Raw genomic sequence first — 20,244 nt, forward strand, 5'->3', positions numbered from 1 at the left:
CAAGGATCTTATGGATCACTTTATGGAGCTGTCAAGGGAACTTGGAGTCCCACTTGCGGGGGAAAAGACAGAAGGCCCGTCCCCTACTATTACATTCCTGGGGATCGAAATAGATACGTTGGCCCAGTCCTGTAGGCTCCCACTTGCCAAATTGCGGTTGCTGCGAGAGAAGATATCGCATGTTCGGGTTTCCAGGAGGGTAACCCTGCGCACCCTGCAGGAGCTGGCGGGTTCACTGAACTTCGCCTGCAGGGTGGTTGCACCGGGGCATGCTTTCTTGAGATGAGTATATGACGCCATGTCAGGTGTGTCCCATCCTCATTATCACATTAGGGTTTCTGGTGCGCTCAAAGACGATTTGTCGGTCTGGGCTAAGTTCTTACAGGAATTCAATGGGACCGCCTTCTAGAGGCTGAACAACAGTGGCCCATTCCAGTCGAACACCTCATAGAGTTTTGTGTGGAAGGCAGGAGGAAGGGCCTTGCCGTCAAGACTATTAGAGGTAAGCTCTCTGCCCTATCCTTTTTGGCCAAGTCGCGCGGTTTACAGGACTTTTCAGATGACTTCCGACTCCATAAGATGTTGGAAGGCTGGGCACGGGAACACCCCGCCAATTCAGATTCTCGCTCCCTTCTGCACCCGGAAATTTTATTGGGGCTCCTGATACAATTGGAGTATTTATGTTCCTCATCTTTTGAGGTACTGCTTTTTCATGCAGCCGCACTTACACTGTTCTTTGGAGCTTTCCGGATCAGTGAGGTGCTGGTGGGGTCCAAGGCTGACATCTCTTCCCATGCCTTTTTGCTGTCTGACTTTAGTTGGAGGGGGGGACAGGCAGCCCTGCGGTTGCGCTGGTCAAAGACTGATCAGCGCAGAAGGGGACGTATGGTTCTGCTTTCCCCCTCACAGCTGCACGAGCTTTGCCCTGTGGCTGCATTGAAAATGTTTTTGGCAGTCCGGGGGCAACAGCCTGGATATTTGTTTATGCATAAGGATGGCCAACCCCTTTCTAGATTTCAGTTTTGGGCGGTTACCAAGACAGCCCTTGGTAATATGGGACTGGACCCCAAGTTTTTTGGGACACACTCCTTCCGCATTGGAGCAGTGTCTACGGCCGCCTGTTTGGGCTTCTCCCAAGAGAGGTTACGGTCCCTGGGCAGATGGCATTCTACGGCCTATAGATCTTATATTCGACCTTTCCGAGGGGTTCAGCACACCAGTTTGTGACTTGTTATTTGTCACTGTTATGAGTTTTGTTTGTTTTGACAGGCCGCTGGAAGGGAGACGAAAGAGTGCACATCCTCCTCTGCGGCCATAGTATGGTCTTTTGGGCAGGCCGCAGGGCGGCGAAGTTGCATTTTGGCACGCAGCTTGGGCTTAGCCAGTGGGCTACTGTACAATGGCTGGGCCGCCGTGGGATGCGCTAGGACGGGCTCCTTCCTACGCTTTTCCAGACGGCAGTGGTTCGGGATGTGCCAGTTTTTGGTCATTCACCTGGGTGGAAATGACCTTGGTATGCTGAAGGGCAGAGCCCTGATTGAGCAGGTGTCTGCTGACTTCAGGGCCATCATGCAGCATTGGCCGGGGGTGCACTTGATTTGGTCCGATATTTTACCCCGTAGACAGTGGAATTGTATGGGCGACCCCAGAGGGATAAATAGGACCCGCAAAAAAGTGAATAGGCAGCTCCGTCTTGCTCTATTGGACTCTGGTGGTTTTGTTATTCACCACCCTGAGATAAGGCACAGTAGGGTAGAACTATATCGGTCAGATGGAGTTCATATGACCGATGTAGGTACCGATATCGTGTTAGAAGACCTGCTGAGGGGCATGCAGGACATCTTGTTTCGATGTGGGGTAAAGGGTGACTAAACAGAGGTTTGTCCCCTTTCTGTGGCGAGGAAGTGTGGGAAAGGTTAAAGGTGAAGGGCAGCTAGGTGACACCTTTAGGCACCTTTGGAGGTGATAGGCGGTTCCGGAGGCCTGCAGCTCCGGGTTATACGACCCGAGGGCAAGATACGGGTCACCTTTGGGGCCAACAGGTCTCATCCACTCGGAGTTTCAGGGCACCGGGGGGCGGTGACGCAGGTTGGCCTCCCTACGCACAATTGGAGTGTGGTCGGGGCAAGGGGTTGACAGATTGGCACCCCCTTGCCTGGCAGGGGTTTGGGTCACCCCAATAGCTGCAAGCAGGCTTTGCCTGACTCATCAGGAGAATCCCGCACTTATGTTCCCCTCTGCAGGTTCATTATCATAATATGAATTTGGTTTAATAAAGTGGCCCGTTATTTAACCCATCATATTGTGTCTGCGTCTTATTTCACCCCTGGGTCGCAAGTGCTGATACGTTCCTATAACCCTACATCCCCTCCACACATGGGAGAACTGCCAGAGTTCATCAATGATATTAATCTTGGGATTAAATACCTCCCACTTATTATTTTTAACATCATTTCTTGTGTGTGGGCTGAGATCAATCTGTTTGTCCCATATACCTCTCCACTCCTCCTCTTCTATTTGCAGCCAAGTGTTCCACACCCATCAGGTCCTCAGTGAGAAACTATTTCCATATTCCACATCCAATAAGTGTTGATAAAACAACGAAATTAATCCTTTAGAATCGGCTTCTCAAATTTTGTATATTCTCCAGTTGCCTGTTCCCTCACTGTGAGTCTGGTAAAAAATTATTTCAGCTTATTATCGAATAGGGGATCCCATGTCCTTAAGCAAGCCACTATCTCTGTTATTATCAATGGGTTATTTCTTCTATAAAAATCTCTCATTCTACACCGATTTTTAAATCTACAATTACATATATCATACTGTTTCCCTAGTTCTTGGAAATCAGGATGGTACTTCAAAGGGAGAAGAGGAGACAGTCCTGAAGATAATAATGCAGCCTTCTTCTTCCATACTTTGAACAGTGATAAAGTAATTGATTGTCAATCCAAGCTAATGATCTAAATTTATGTCTATAGTATAAATAATTATGTAGCTGGACATTATGCAAATGTTATTTTCAATTTAACCCACTGATCCAGGCTGATTCTCTTGTGCAAAATATATAATATGCTAAAGCTGACATGCTTTGAAGTATAAAAAGAGATTTGGAATCCCTCATACTCTCTGTCCAGTACAATAACTCTTTACATATTCTGGGTTTGGACACTGCAAAAATAAACAAGTAACTGTCTTTGCCACTTTAATAATTGAATCTGAGGGGCAAAAAATGGAATCGCCCAAAATAAAAATAACAGCCTTGGTAGTGCCATCATCTTCACTGCTGTTACCCTGTCCATTACAGGCATCTTACTTTTTTCTATCTTCTAATATTTATTTATTAAATTTATTCCTCCATGCTGTTCCATAATTTACCTTATAGAATTTATTGAGATTCTGATGTATTATTATTCCTAAATACCGTAAATTTGTATGACATATACGTATTTGAATTTCTCAACTATCTCCTGCTGAATCTGTGGAAGAACATTGCAGAATATGATTACTAAAATTCACTTTCAGTCCCATGACTCTATAGTACTCCTCTAAACCTACCTTTACTCCAGCAGCCTCCATTGGATGTAAAACTGTGATAACCATATCATCTTCATATAATCTAAGTGTGTGTGTCTCCTGGGTAACTTCCATTCTCCTAATCTCGGTATTTGCTGTTATGAATTTTGCTAATGGTTCCATTATCAACAGATATAAACAGATAATAAACAGAAGGGGTGGGGGAGAAAGGACAGCCTAGCGTCATGGCTTGCAGAATTTCAAACTCCTAAATTATTTATTCTTAAAGTTGCCCTAGAGGCCAAATATATCTACTCAATAATATTGGTAAATTCAGGTCCAAAATTCATAGTTTTAAAAATTGCCTTTAAAAAAAACCCATTCCACCGTATCAAAAGCTTTAAAAATATCCAGTATTAAAACCACCAATAGAGAGGCTTATTTCTTCTCATGTGCAGTAATATTTAACAATTTTTAGATGGGGGTTGTAATTTGTCTGCAAGGCATAAAGCCAGCCTGATCCTTGCGTATATATCTTGCAGTTATCAAGTTCAGACATTTTGCCAAAAAGGCCGAAAAGATCTTACAGTCCACATTAAGTGGGAAGGTTGGGAGATACGAATCTACCCTTGTCAGTTCTTTAAAAGGTTTCAAGATTGCAGATCTTAAGAATTCCTAGCTGCACCCAATATCAGGTGAACTGATAGAGCAATTGGCTGATACATAAATTCAAATTTACCTATGGGGGGAGTTTATAGTAGCAATACAGTAATGTATCACTGTATGCACTGTTGACAAGTTGACTGACAAGTTTGGATGCAATCTTGCTTGCCCCAAGAACAAAGTGCAAGAGTCCATTATTGCCCCCCCTTCCCTCCATGACTGCCCAGCTATTGCTGCTTTCCATGTCTGAGCATTTACTTCAAGGATAGGTCCTCCAATTAAAGCAGGGTGAACTTCAGGCTTGAGGTTGAATGCAATCTTCTCGGCCTCTCTACCTGGCCCTCAGAACTCTCTCCAGGCCATACACCCTCTCCCTTCATCGCAACCCTCACCGGCCCTACTTTACCCCTGGAGTGTTAATGGATAATGGATTATCCATCTGATAATGGATGGATGGAAGATATAGGTGGGTGTATGATTATCTGTAGAAACTAGCCCACTATATAGAGGTAATATTTACATTTGTTGCTCCACCTACTATTGCCTCTGGCTCTGCCCACTACTGGCATACAGTCCTCGGATGGTTGCCCAGAAGGGAATGTAGCCCTTAGGCTGAAAAACGTTTCTCTTGCCCCTGCAGTACAGGACTGATCTACTAGATCCTAACCATATCCTCAACTCACAGATCACTCTTGTCAGATATGGAAGTAAAACCTTGTGTGTGCTTCCCAGGTTTCAGCAGGAGACATGGGAGGTCCAATCCTTTCTCAGGGAGGTCCCTGACAAAACACATAGCAGTGATGGTCAGGCACCAAGACCATATGAAAAAGAAGGGGAAGGCTATACTGGCCTCTAAGATTGAGTTCCTTTATACCCTCCTCTCTGTGTACTGGGCAAGTGAGACTGCTTTTTATCACTAACACCACACTTTATATTTCAAACAAATGCAAGAATTCTTGCTTTGAACTTGCTGTGAACATTTTAAAAATGGCACAGGGATTTTCATGTGTTTTGGAAGAGTTCTCCATAGACATGTGAATTTAACTAATAGTGATCCTGTTACCTCATAGGAAGAAATTGCTTTTAAAATGAATGTGGGAAATGTTGGGCATTTGGAGCCCAGAAGGGTAAATTTTTCCACATGTGGTAGATATGTTCAAAAAGGGTGCAATTTTTTTTAATGACTACAGAAAGCATAAAGGAGATGGCAGGGTATAGTCCTAGACTCTTTAATTTATCTCCCCGATTACATTAAAATATATTGCTAAAGAAGGTAAAGAATTAATTCTCAGTAGGATCATCACAGCACGAATCATTTTGGTCCATACTGGAAGTCTCAGAAGTGCCTATCTAAGTGAGAATGGCTAACCAAATTATGATATACCGCTGTGTGCTAGCTAAATTAGAATCTTAATCAAGCATTAGACAAGGAGCCAGAAAACAGACACTTTGACTGAGTTTCTTTACTTATGAGGAGAAAAGAACTGGCATCAAAATAGGACAAAAAGTTTTATTAATTTATTATATTAGAATTATTCCTAACTGCATATATCTTCTGGAGCTTTTAGAAATAATAAATTATTGTATCCATCATTAGATGTTTCTTTCAAATGCTACACATTTCCTTGTCTCTTTGGACAGATGGAAGGGTCATCATTTTTCTATCTGTTTTGCTGCCAAAGTTTTCTGCTGCTGTTCTACTGGGTCTGTTCCATGTGTTTTATTATAATGCATTGGAGTTTTTTCCTGATTTTATGTTATACTTTATGTTTTTTAAATTTTAGAGACTCTTTTTGTAGCAAGCGACTAATAAATGCAATAAATCATCATCTAGAGAATGTGTATTTGAAGTCCTCGCTTTGTCCTATGTTTGTTTTCACTCCCTTCCTTTGTTGTCCTCATTTTATTTTATTTTTATTTTTTGGACAGAGACTTGTTTTTATTGATTTATTTTAAGTAGGGTGCCATGTGCATCTGATGGTACTATATAAATAATAGCAGCAACAACAACAATTAATTCTACAAATTCCAGCTTTTTTAAAAAAAAATAAAAGCCATCTTTCTTACATTTGTCAGTAGAAATGATCATTTCAGAACAGTTCTAGTCTAGCCTTCTCCAAGCTTTCCATGCATAAGAAATGGGGTTTTTTGTGTGTGTTATGTACCTTCAAGTCCATTACGACTTAAGGAGACCCTATGAATCAGCGACCTCCAGTAGCATCTGTCATAGACCACCCTGTTCAGATCTTGTAAGTTCAGGTCTGTGGCTTCCTTTATGGAATCAATACATCTCTTGTTTGACCTTCCTCTTTTTCTACTCCCCTCTGTTTTTCCCAGCATTATCGTCTTTTCTAGTGGATCATGTCTTCTCATTATGTGTCCAAATTATGATAAACTCAGTTTCATCACTTTAGCTTCTAGGGATAGTTCTTGTTTACTTTGTTCTAACACCCAATTATTTGTCTTTTTCACAGTCCATGGTATGTGCAAAGCTCTCTTCCAACACCACATTTCAAATGAGTGGATTTTTCTCTTATCCACTTTTTTTACTGTCCAGCTTTCACATCCATACATACAGATTGGGAATACAATAGTCTGAATGATCCTGAATTTAGTGTTCAGTGATACATCTTTGTATTTGAGGACCTTTGCTAGTTCTCTCATAGCTGCCCTCCTCAATCCTAGCCTTCTAATATCTTGACTATTGTCTCCATTTTAGTTAATGACTGTGCCGAGGTATTGATAATCCTTGACTAGTTCAATGTCCTTATTATCAACTTTGAAGTTACATAAACAAATAGGGTGATAAAATACACCCGTCACACCCTTTCCAATGGAGAACCAGTCAGTTTCTCTATATTCTGTCCTTACAGTAGCCTCTTGTCCAGAGTATAGGTTGCACATCAGAACAATCAGATGCTGTGGCACCCCCATTTCTTTTAAAGCATTCCATAGTTTTTCGTGATCTACACAATCAAAGGCTTTGCTGTAATCTATAAAACACAGAGTGATTTTCTTCTGAAATTCCTTGGTCCATTCCATTATACAGAAGATCATTTTGTCCTGCTTTTTCTGATTGTTTGAATAGGATCAGTATGCAGTGTAATTATACAGTTTAGTCACTAGGCGTCACTGTGCTTAATTGTATGTGGGTGGAGTCAGGAATTCTCAGTACTGTTCTGTTCATATAAGAGACAAAATAAAGTTCTTGTCTAGTTTGCCAAGTGGTGTATTCTCTAAGCTTTACATGACTTAATTTATATATACATAACTGAGAACAAAATTCAGGCTTATTTGCCATGGATTACCATTAAATGAATGAGGCTGCATGAGCTTTGGAACTGTGTGTGTGCGCACACATACACACCTGCCCTCCCCTCCTCTTCTGCACACCAGAGAAGAGTGAACAATTCTACTTTTGTTTTTAAACTAACTATATTTCCCTATGACACTCAAACTTGGGGTACTGTGGTTTGTTTAAACTACAGTTTGAGAACAAACTAAAATATGAAATTATGATTTGATCCCGGCTTGTTCTCATTACCCATAGCTTAAACAAAACACAATTCCAAGTTCAGACATTATGAGGATTGGAGAACTGTAGTTTGTTTAGAATAAGAACAGAAAGCTTCTTCCTCACAGGCACAGACACACACACACAAAAAGTGAAAAAGTGAAAGAAGAACACATGAGCCTGATGTTTGCTGCAGCTCATTCACATAGTGGGAAACCATGGTTTTATGTTGTCTTAACTGGCTATACACAGCCAATCTTCCAGAAATATGGTATGACGAAACGCACTAAAGCTAAAAGCCTGAAGTTGGCAAGAGGGCTTTTTTGCAGAGGGAAATATGCACATACTTCAGAATATGTACATTAGATTGTTTCACAGTATCACCCATGCCTTTCATTACTGCTCCCCAGATAACCAAGAGCCAGCCCTTCAACACAATACATATTCAGTCAAGAACTGCAACTGTGTCATTCACAGTGATGAGCCATCCTTTCCCCCAACTAATCTGGCAATGGTGCTATGAAGTGCACATCACAGGGCCTCCTTTAGATCCTAGAGAACTTCCAAGCATCAGTCCCATGCTCACTGACAATATACTAGGGCAATATCAGTCAATATCATGATCAGGCAGGGCAGCATTGCTAATCTGCCTTCCCAGTGCTGAGCGTTGCTGCTGGTTCCTGAGAGTGAGAGGCATGGGGAGCTGAGCATAGTGCAGCATAGCAGCAGAAGCAGCAGATTGGCTCCACCACTGTGGCCACACTGCACTGAGCTCCCCGTGCCTCCCCCCTCCCCCTCTTCCCTTAGGAACCAGTAGCGACGCTCAGCACGTTGGGAAGGCAGGTGAGCAGCACCATCCAACTGCTGCCGACTGCCACTCTATTAGGCCCAACCTATTTTGCTGGCTTAGGCAATGGATAAGATGGCGCTCCTTTCCTATCCCACATACAGAAGCCAACTGGACTGGTAGCTGAATCTTCCTGTGAGACAGGAAAGAACCCTCCACAGCACTTGAAGGCAGCAAGCTAGTTTAAGGGATCCAAGACAGGCTGTGTAGCATGCACAGCTTGATCCTCCAAAGGGAGTGGGCTGGGGCTTAGGAGAAATAGCTAGGAGTCTGCTGCTACTGCTCCCCAACATCTTCCACCTGAGGCAGTAGCCTCACTTTCTCTAATGGTAGGGCTGGCCCTGCACTAGGTCTTTATAAAGACCTTGGTTTGAGCCCCCTCATTTATTGTCACCAAGTAAGCTTTGACAGACAGGGAAAGAGAAGGCGGTGATGGCAGAATGGAAGGCCTGGAAGTGTGTGTCAAGAGTAGTTTAAGCAATTGTGAGCCAGGCTTAGACACCAGAGGCCCAATTCACAATGGTCTCAGGGAGTTCAAGCTTTTCAACATATTTACTTTTAAAATCCCACAGAAAATTAAGCTCACCCCAATTAGTAGTTATGCCTTTGGGGTTTGTTTAATTAAACATTGTATATCCTGCCTTTCTGTCCCGACAATGGGACCTGAAAAGGTACCTAACAATCATAGTAAAACCACCACCACCAAAAATAATATAAAGCTAGTTAAACAAACTAACAATAAACACCATAAAAAAGAATAAAGCAGCAACAAAATATTAGTGGAGACCAAACCAAAAGCAACACCGTAAAGCAAAATCTCAATGGAGAGCACTATTACCACTTTCCTATGGAAGGCAGGGGAAGACGGGTCTATCATGGTATCCAGGAGAAGATAACTGCCAATAAGGCTCTTATGCATGCATGTATTATTTACAGCATTTATATGATAACCTATGACAGTACTCTCAGTCATTACAAAAATTAAGCATGAATAATATTGCACAAAAATCACAGAACAATAAAAACAGCAAACAAATTTGAGCATAAAATTTCAACAGCACAGAGAAATACAGTGTCACTAAAAATATACAACAAATATGAAGCCTCGCTCACCCGCGCAGTGTGGACGAGTGAGGCATAGTTGCGAATGGCGGGCAATGCCGCTGCCGCCACCATTTTAAGTATGTGCAAGGTCGCGCATCACAGAGTTTAGCACGCGTGATGTGCGGCATGGAGGGGCGGGGCCCTGGGCTTCTTTAAGTCCAGGCCGCCCCTCCTATCCTCCTCTTTTGGCACACGACGCCCACCCCACCCTCCCTCTTTTTTGTGGTGTGTTTGGGTTGCTTCGGGGCCAAGTAGGAATTTTTATCCTGCCCACCCTTGTTGGCAGGCAGGTTTTTTGCCTACTCCACACTGCAAGAGTGGGAAGGAATCAGGTTAGGGGGTGTTGTGATTAATAGGTTGATTTGGCTTATTTGACTAATTTGGTATAATCAAAACGTTAATTCCCTAATGAGGGCAGTTTTATTATGGCACTGGTGCGGAAAGGTGCAGGAAGGGAAATAGGTAAGGACAGCTAGGTGGCCCCCTTAGGCACCTTTGGAGGTGACTGGCGGTTCCAGAGGCCTGTCTGTGAGGGCTTTACGGCTCAAGGGCATGATATGGGCTGCTTCTGGGGCCTACTTAACTCATCCACCCAAGGGTTGTGTGGCCCCGGGGGGTGGTGATGGAAGAAGGCCCCCCTACTCACCTAGTGGGTGTGGCCGGAATGAGGGGTAAGCAGATGGGCTTGCCCTTCCCCCAGCAGGGGCTGGTCGCCCGAGAGCTGTATGGCAAGATGCTTGCTTATAGACAGTTCCCGCACCTAGGTTTTCCCTCTGCAGGTCACTTTAAACGGGTTTATGTTATAATTTAATAAAGTGGCCCTTGTTCAACCCAAGCGGATGTGTTCGTGTCTTATTTCGCCCCCCCCCCCCCAGTCGCAACTAAAATTCAGTGAATTCAAAATCCGGGTCAAATAAAACAGACTTCATGTGGTGTCACAAGCCCCTTTGGGGAGAACGTTCAATAAACAGGGCGTCAACACCAAAAAGGTCATGTAACATACAAAAAGAGAGTGTGCACATGTCCCCCATGGGGAAAAGAGCATACTGTCTCCCATATGAGAAGATGTGCGGATTCCTTATTTGAATATTATAGGTGAGAGAACAGGAAGTGCAACACAATTAGCGTTTCAGCATTTATTGCAATATCCAAAGCATCATCATTTGTCTAACAACCTCTTCTGAGATTTTCCTGACTCTACCACAAACATTTAAAAGGCTTTTGGCTGGTTTGGGATTTGTAGCTATATATATAACCATGAGAAGTGGCAATGACTTTTATGATGGACCACTGTGAAATCCTTTTATAATTGTGGAACTCATGAGCCCAAACAGCCTAGAAAGCCATTGGCAACTGACCTGATAAGATTGCAGCCTTAAACAAAAGGGCTCTTCTTTCAACACTTTTTCATTTGGGTTCTGATATTCAAGTACAAAATACACATATATTGCATCAGGTATGAAGGGGAGATTCTGTATTTAAAATGATATGAGCACCGAATGGGAAAGCATCAGGTCTCTGTTTATGTATATTTCAAAAATCATAGAATCATAGAATAGTAGAGTTGAAAGGGGCTATAAGGCCATCAAATCCAACCCCCTGCTTGATGAATGAATCCAACTTAAAGCACATCTGACAGGTGCCTATTCAGTTGCCTCTTGAATGCCTCCAGTGTTGGAGAGCCCGCCACCTCCCTACGTAATTTGTTCCATTGTCGTACCGCTCTGAGGAAGTTTTTCCTGATGTTTAGTCAAAATCTGGCTTCCTGTAGCTTGAGCCCATTATTCTGTGTCCTGCACTCTGGGATGATTGAGAAGAGATCCTGGCCTCCTTCTGTGTGACAACCTTTCACGTATTTGAAGAGTGCTATCATATCTCCTCTCAGTCTTCTCTTCTCAAGGTTAAACATACCCAGTCTCTCCTCTGTTTCCAGTATCCTGATCATCATTGTTGCCCTCCTGTTCCAGTTTGTCTGCATCCTTCTTAAAGTGTGGTGTCCAGAACTGGGTGCAGTACTCAAGATGAGGTCTAACTAGTGCCGAATAGAAAGCAACTAGTACTTCATGCACTTTGGAATGTATATTTCTGTTAATGCAGCCTAAAATGGCATTTGCTTTTTTTGTAGCCACATCACACTGTTGGCTCATATTCAGCATGTGATCAACAACAATTCCAAGATCTTTTTCACATTGCTGAGCCAAGTATCGCCCATGTTATAACTGTGCATTTGCTTTCTTTATCCTAGGTGTAGAACTTTGCACTAATCCCTCTTAAATTTCATTCTGTTGTTTTCATCCCAATGCTCTAGCCTATCAATATCACTTTGACTTTTGTTTCTATCCTCCAGGGTATTAGCTATCCCTCCCAATTTTGTATCATCTGCAAATCTGTTAAGCATTCCCTGCACCTCTTCATCCAAGTCATTAATAAAAATGTTGAAGAGCACTGGGCCCAGGACTGAGCCCTGCAGTACCTTGCTCGTTACCTCCCCCCAGTTTGAGAAGGAACCATTGATAAAGCACTCTTTTGAGTACGGTTCTGTAACCAACTATATATCCACCTGATAACTGTTCCATCCAGCCCACATTTAGCTTGCAATCAGAATATCATGCGCACTTTGTCAAAAGCTTTGCTGAAGTCGAGAACAACTGAAGTCCACAGCATTCTGACAGTCTATCAGGGAGGTTACCCGATCAAAAACTGAGGTAAGATGACTTCCGGGAAGGGTGACTTAGCCTGTGCCTGCTTTTGAGACGGGCTCCTGCCTCAAAAGAAGCTTATTCAGATATATCAGTCAGTTTTTTCTTTTTTTTTTGACTGATTAAACTTCTCCCGGGTAGGGAGAAACGAAGAGATTAACCTCAAAGCCTATTTTTGTTGGGACGACCAGATCTCATTAATTTATGGGACGAGGTCCAGCCGACGAAGGTGGGACGGATTTTCAACAGCAAGCTCTATCTGTTAAAGCGAACGTTCATCTTATCTTCTAAGAGAGAACGCACTAACAGGCAAGCACCCTTCTTTCTATATTTTTCTTTTACTTGACTTAAATTGTTGCTGTTTAAAAGAGATTTGCCAGATTGATCAGTTTTTGACATCTCACTGGGGAGCCATAACTTCTCTCTGCTACGCACTAATTAATAGCTTATCTCTGTTTTTGTTGCAAAAAGCTGTCCTGGATTTGCATTCTAAAGATATACACAGAAGAGGGATTTCTATTCCAGATTTTTATTTTGAAAAATATTATACTGTTTTGAGACTACTCTCTTTTTGGTCTATTTTATTTTGACGAATCTGTTTCTTGACGATTGCCATTAATTGTTTCGATCCTGGGAACTGCATTTTGTTTACTTAACTATTGGAGAGATAAGGCTGTCTGCTCTGTTTATACTGTGATGTCACCAAGTTTGGAGTATTAACCCAATTGTTGCTGAAATAAGAAGTGGTTTTCCTATATTTTTCTTTTAAAATGGCAATTAAGAAAGTGGCTGAAAATCTGGAAATAACTATGTTTCAGAAAATAATGGATGAGATTGAGATAACGAAAATTGAATTGAGTAAAATGAAGCAGGAGATTAAAGATATAAGGGTCCCTGTGAGAGAGGTGACCCTGGAAGGGGTCCCTGTGAGAGAGGAGACCCCGGAGATTGGAACAGGGGTCCCTGTGAGAGAGGAGACCCTGGAGACTGGAATAGGGGTCCCTGTGAGAGAGGAGATCCCGGAGATTGGAACCAACGTGGAACAGGAACAAGATTTGGAGTCTATGGACTTTAGAAATAAAATCTATTGTTTGGAACTCAATGTTATCTCTGAAGAAATGAATGAAGATTCTAGAGATAAAGTTATCAATGGCATGGATAATCTTCTGGACTGGAATGATGTGATGGAGCCCAATATAGAGAAAATCTATGGAATTAACTGCAGCCATGTGACAATGGAAAAACTTTTAAGAGATGACCCAGTGTATTTTGAAAAAAAGAACAGAGATATGATTTTACAGCAGTATTTCAGCAACCTATTCAGAATGGATGGCAAGAAAATATTTGGGATAGAGGTAATTCCCATCAGACTCTTACTATATGACTATGGCTTTGACAGCAAGATTATTATGGAATACTGATAATGGAAGATTGGATATTGAAATTACTGGACTTAACAAGACTACTGAAGATGGAAGATGGAAAATGGAACTAATAGAGATAATAGAACAATGGCTACTGAAATTATTGAACCTAACAGATTCTGATGTGATGGATTAATTGAAATGTTTATTTTGACTATGGTTATGACAATAAGATTATCATAATTAGTAATGAGATGGATTAATCGATATGCTTATCTGGAAAAAAAATTGATAGATATATTTCTTAAAGAATTGAAACCTCTCTTTGACTTTTTGTGGAAAGAATAAAGTAATGTTTATGAGATTTGATGATTAAGTAAGATAACTACTGGAGGAAAGTGATTTTATAATATGACTTAAGAGACAGGATTGTTATATATTATAGACTTATAACTGATTTGATCTTTGACAAATGGGAAGTCAATATTTTACTCTTTATTTTTTATTTTTGTTTTTTTTTTCTTTTTTTCTTTTTGTTTAACTATTTTTGATTTTGTTTTTTGTCTTTGAATGTTTTATGATTTTGTCTTGTATGTTTTATGAAAATCTGAATAAAAATTATTGGGAAAAAAAAAAAAAACTGAGGTAAGATTAGTTTGGCAGCATTTGTTCTTCACAAATCTATGTTCGCTTCTAATAATCATTGCATTGTTTTCAAGGTCCTTATAGAATGACCGCTTTATAATCTGCTCCAGAATTTTCCCAGGGGCTGATGTCAGGCTGACTAGTCTGTAGTTCCCAGGTTCGTTTTTGCCCCTTTTGAAGATAGAGACAACATTAGCCCTCCTCCAATCATCCAGCACTTCATCTATTCTCTATGATTTTGCAAACATAATAGACAGTGGTTCCAAGAGTTCTACAGCTAGTTCCTTTAATACTCCAGGATGTAGTGCATTGGGCTTTGGAGATCTGAACTCGTTCAAAGTGACTACATATTCCTTGACCATTTATCTATCAATCTCAAGCTGCAATCCTGCCCCTTCAACTTCATGTTTCCCAGGAGGGTCATAGACCCTCCTTTGGGAGAAGACTGAGCCAAAGTAGGAATTGAGCACTTCTGCCTTTTTTTTGTCATCTCTTATCATTTTGCCATCCTCACTGAGTAGCTGTACCACCATTTCTTTTTTTGTCTTTCATCATGATTTTTTCCCCTAACATGTCCATTTACATGTGTATGTGAGTGTGCGCACATGCTCTTCATACCCAGGATGTATTGCATGAATTTTGTGCTTGGGTACTGGGAAAGTTATCCCAGTCTGTCACACTGAAAACCACTACACTGCTTCTTGCAGACCCATTATAGTTTACTTAGTGTATTTTGCTTCTCCATTTATATTCTGCATGACAAGATGAGTCATCCTGGCCCTTGGACTAGGATTCTTTGACCTTTCTTCATGCATCAGTATGTAAAATTATTGCTTATGTTTTCCCAGCAAAGAATACTCTGAGCATCTAGCTGCTTTCATTATTCATGCTCTATTAATAATACACTTTGAGTTTCATTCAAAGGTGTACTAGGAAACTTCTGTTCCTAGTGACCTAAGCAGTTTCAGTTCAGATGCTAATGAGCTTCTATTATTTGGCCTGACCTTGATAAGCAACACTCGCTGTACCAAGCCCAATGTTTAGACATAGAAGGTTTTCAGTATTTCTCTAGATCAGACCTTTTTTCTGAAGACAAAATAGAATTTCTACAAAAGACGCATGGAAATGGGCACCAATTTTTAAGAATAATTCTCTCATTGTACTGTTTCATCCTTATACCGAACACCAATTCCACCTGAGCAAACCATGAGCTCTTGTACTATATAATTAACTTATAAAAGGCTATCCTATCTGTGATGAGGACAGAAGATTATGGAATTGTGTCCATGTGTAAAAACTAGTATTTAGCTGGAGGAACTCACCGGCTGATATCATTGTATCCTTCGGAATCCCCTCTCATGGAAAATCTATGTGGCTCCCTCTTTATCATCCTTCCAGAAGTAAATTAAAGCCTTCCTTTTTCTGTTTGTGCTGTCAGAAGTTGAGTCTTCAAAGATGCTTTTTCCTGCTCTGTCATATGATTATTTTGTTTTTATAGGATTTTTTGTTTTTAATTATGTTAGGATCTTTTGTGATTTGAATGTTTCTGATATGTATTGTGAACCACTTTGGAAATTTATATTGAAAACTGGTCTTTAAAAACACATACAGATACACCTATAAACAGGTAAATAAAACCATCAAGCGTGAGGACAGACAGCATCAGCAAACCTTTTTTTTATAGTGTGAGAGACGAAACGAAGATCATCCTTTGTGTTGCCTTATCTGAGTTTGCGTACTATAAATCAGAAAAGCTACTAGGAAGTTTAAGGAAAGGGTAGAGTTCACATCTGTAGAACAGGATGAAATTCATGCAAGAGCCTTTTTAAAAATCAAGCTATTGTTTTTTGGACACAACCAACACATCAGATGCTACGTGCATGAAAGTTTACCTTGACAAGAAACTGACAGACTAGAATCTCATTTATATGCGTACATAACCTGGAAGCAGCTCCTGTAAACCTATTTTGAAATATCAAGGAAATTCTTTCTAATACTGGGGGGGGATTTTGGAGAAGGATTCACAGAGAAGAGTATGGAAAGAAACTCACCAAGCACTTAATGGAAGCTCTCCTTGGCATTTCACTAAGGCTACAATCTCAACACCTTCTTACCTGGGAGTAAGCCCCATTGAATTCAATAAACCATACTGCTGAGTAGATATGGATAGGATTGCACTGTAATGGAGGAGATCTGCACACTGTGAGGAAGCAGAGCTGCTAATAAGTTAGCTTATAGGTTCTACTAGTTTCTAGATTCACCAAAAAAAATACAAAGTTTTCCTTCAAGTCCTTTCCCTTTTATTTTGTGTTTTTATTTAGCTTGTGAACCTATGAGGAGATATCTGTTTATTTTTATTGATATAAAGCACCCATGGAGTTTAGGTGCTTTGACAATTATCAAACCATGATTATGATGGCAACTTCACAGCAAGCTTGGAAGGATAAAAGATTTGAAAGGGACAGAATGTGACCCCAGAAAAGATAAAGAGGACCTGTGTCCCTTAACTGCCATGCTTAGGGCTCACTTATGCACACATAACCGACTTAAGGTAGGAAAAAAAGTTTTGCATTACCACAGTAAGAGGGATTTCATTGAATGTGCTAATCATTTACTTGAGGAATGTAGAATAAGGGCTTTTGTTTTGAATAGCTTTATGATTTTATTACTTTACAATTAATAGTTAACTTTTGGGGGGGTGTCCCCCTTGAAAAATTACAGCTTTCTTCTGGCAGCACTCAGAGTTTATCAAATCTTTAGAAGCCCCTGACTGGATGTATGTCTCATTCCACCATATCTGACAAGCTCACCATTTGTACCTCTGAAGGTGAACACTCGTTTTTCTTCTTGTCTTTTGTTTAACATTAGTTTTACATCATAGTCAATCTCTGATCTACATGTGAAGCAAACACTTCACTTAAGAATTCAGATATATGGGCAAGACAAGGTGCCTGCCAGAGTAGTCAAAGCAGCAAGAACATATTGTAACCTTGCCCTAGAAAGCAGATATCAGCTTCCAAGAAAAAAGAAAGAAAAAATAGTCTTTGCTTAGATACAAGTCCTTCGTGAAGGATTATATTCTACAATGTTTGTTGCTATACATTTTTGTGACATAGACTGATAACTTACAATATAAACTGAGCACTAAGTTGTGTGGAATGTATTTTGTAGTCTTTCCTCAACCTCTGGTGGCACAATCAAATTCTACTGAAGACAATGAAACAGACTTGCAAATATCTGCTGCTCATTTGCTCAGCCAAGTACTTAGGAATGTAGGTTGGTGCTGTGGGGGAAAAAACCCAATCATAGCATTGGAAAGGATCTCTGAGGTCTTCTAGGATCATAGGAAGCTGACTTATACAAAGTCTGATCCATCTAGCTCAGTGCTGTCTATACTGAGTGGCAGTGGGTCTCCAGGGTTTCAGTCAGGGGACATTCCTAGCCCTACCTCAACTGATCTAGGGACCTTCTGCATGCAAAGCAGTATGTCAATGGAACCAATTCCCTAGGGAGGTGGTGGGCTCTCCAACACAGGAGGCATTCAAGAGGCAGATGGACAGCCACCTGTCAGGTATGTTTTAACTTGGATACCTGCACTGAGCAGGGCTTGGCCTCGATGGCCTTACAGGATCCTTCCTACTCTACTTTCTACTATCCTATGATTCTACTCTACTACTGAGTTACGGGCCTTCTCCATGGCAAATGTATCCAAGCAAATGGCATACCCAGAGACACTGGGAGTGTTGAGCCAGAAGCCAAGTTTCCAATGTGGCTGTATGTGCCCATGCCGCTTTCATAGCCTATGAACTCTGAGTTCTAAAGAGCAACACATACTGCTAACATAAGGCTAGAACTCTCCCATAACATTCTTTATTCAGCAGTAAGGCTTTGTGAAGCTTATGGCTTGCACATGCTGCAGGGCCAGAAGACAAGTACATACAGGTAAAAAGAAGTGTGGTCTCCTCCTCCTTCTAGAACCAGGAGTCATTCAACAAAGCTGAATTTGGGGAGATCCAGGACAGACAAAAGGAAGGTATTTTTCACCCAACACAAACTATGAAGATTGCTACTACAAGATGGAGTGATGGCCATCAACGTACATAACGTTAAAGGGAGATGGCGAATAAAACTACCAATGGCTACTAGTCATGTCAACTATATATTACCTCCAGAATCATAGGCAGTATGCCAATGAATACCAGCTGCTAGGCCAGGGAGTGGGGGACAGTAGAAGAGGGCTAATTTGATCATGTCCTGCTTTGGGCTTCCCATAGGCATCTTGCTGGCCACTGTGGGGAAGCTTGGAACAGAATGCTGGACTATATGGGCATTTGGCCTGATCCAGCCAAGTTTCAGCATACATGCAAAGAAAATTATGTCAAGCAAGCCGACCACTCTCAAATCAGGAATCCTCTTCTTAAATGAATTTCAAAGCCGACCATACATGAAAGATCAAAATGTGGGGAAAGAAATGTATAAAGTCAAAGGCATGAGTGTATCTTTCCTTCAATATGCATTAGCTTTTCTTAGGACAGTAAAGGTTAAAAATGAAATGAGTCTTTCTCTATAAATGAGGTTCTGAAATACTAGAATACTGTGTATAGCCTTTGCAGAAATATATGGGGAAGCTGACATCTGAGGTACACTTTCATTTTACAACTCAGCACTACACTACGTCCTCCGCAACACTCAAGCAATTTAATCAAAATTAACAGGGCAGCGCACAAGCAAATAATGAGCATTGGTCAATACTTTGCATACACACAGCCCCCAAAGATTTTAATTTTACCTGATTCGTTGAGAGGAACTCCTGGTTATTGTCATTCATTCCCATATACATGTTTTCACCGTCAAACTGGAAAGACAGAAGAAACCAGTGGTTGTCACTGAAGCCAAGAGAAAGTTCCATTTTGCCCGAAAAGGGTGGGCTAATACAGATCTTATGCCCAGGGCAAATTAAATTTTATTCACCAACTTCCCCATGGATACATTCCATTAACATGGACAAGGACGTGGCCCCACATGCTATGTACCTACAGTGGGACATCCTCACAGTGCATGCCCTCTGATTCTAATGCAATCAAACCTCACTTTGCACCTACTGAACTGGTTATGATGCCCCTGACAAATAAAATGGCACGCAGGAAGTGCTGTAAATCCAACTGTAAGAAAAATAGGAGTGCTTCACTACCCTTTATCACCCATCAATATTTAGATTTTAAACCCAAGGATGCACACTACTTTCATGTTGTACCTGACATGGTGGGGAAGTGTAATATTGCTTTTCTCCCTCTTCCCTCCTCACCCCCGCTCCTCTGGGCAGGCCCCTGAAAACCTGAACCTTTAAGAAAGGATTGCAACGTGAACAAGGGCCTTTATATCTCCCCACCCCACCCCTCTTTTTCCTGCTCTATTCTTGTACTGGATCATGGTGGTCTCCGGGAGAGTTAGAGGCTCCTTTTCTCCGCTCATGATAATGGACTTTCCTGTCATGGCTCCCCAGAGACAGCTTGGTGCTGAAAGAAGGAGTGAGATATAGCTAACTGATTGGAGGGTGAAGCTACCCATCATCTGCACTGAGATGTCCTAGCAGCTTATGCTAGTCTGTGGAGGAAAAGTGTACAAGCAACCCCTTCACCAAGAGAAAGATAATATCTGTAATTTTGGCACCATCTGCACTATACATTCAAAGCAGTATTGTACCACTTTAAATAGTCATGAATGCCCAAAGAATCTTCGGATCTATCGTTTGTTAAGGGTGCTGAAAATTGGTTATTCCTGTCATAGCGTGAGTTCCCATAACATGAATGCAGGGACTGGGAGGTATCTGCAAGGGAAAAAACTTGGCAGATGCTTATCCCTTCCCCCACATAACGCCTCTCCACATCGCACAGG

General features: G+C 41.4%; 1 protein-coding gene across 10 annotated transcripts in view; it reads right to left on the reverse strand.

The window, feature by feature from the left end:
- The window catches only part of TOX2 (TOX high mobility group box family member 2), a 351,224-nt gene that overhangs the window by 227,353 nt on the left and 103,627 nt on the right, over positions 1-20,244 (reverse strand). For 9 of the 10 annotated variants that reach the window (XM_061631668.1, XM_061631663.1, XM_061631661.1 and 6 more), the window contains exon 2: positions 19,139-19,204. The exons of the other annotated variant lie outside the window; for it this stretch is intronic. In XM_061631668.1, the coding sequence (XP_061487652.1) occupies positions 19,139-19,204 (66 nt within the window). The remainder of the gene's footprint in view (positions 1-19,138; positions 19,205-20,244) is intronic. 10 annotated transcript variants of the gene reach the window in all.

Source organism: Rhineura floridana, chromosome 6 (genome assembly GCF_030035675.1).
Source record: "Rhineura floridana isolate rRhiFlo1 chromosome 6, rRhiFlo1.hap2, whole genome shotgun sequence".
In the NCBI taxonomy this organism is placed as follows: Eukaryota; Metazoa; Chordata; class Lepidosauria; order Squamata; family Rhineuridae; genus Rhineura; species Rhineura floridana.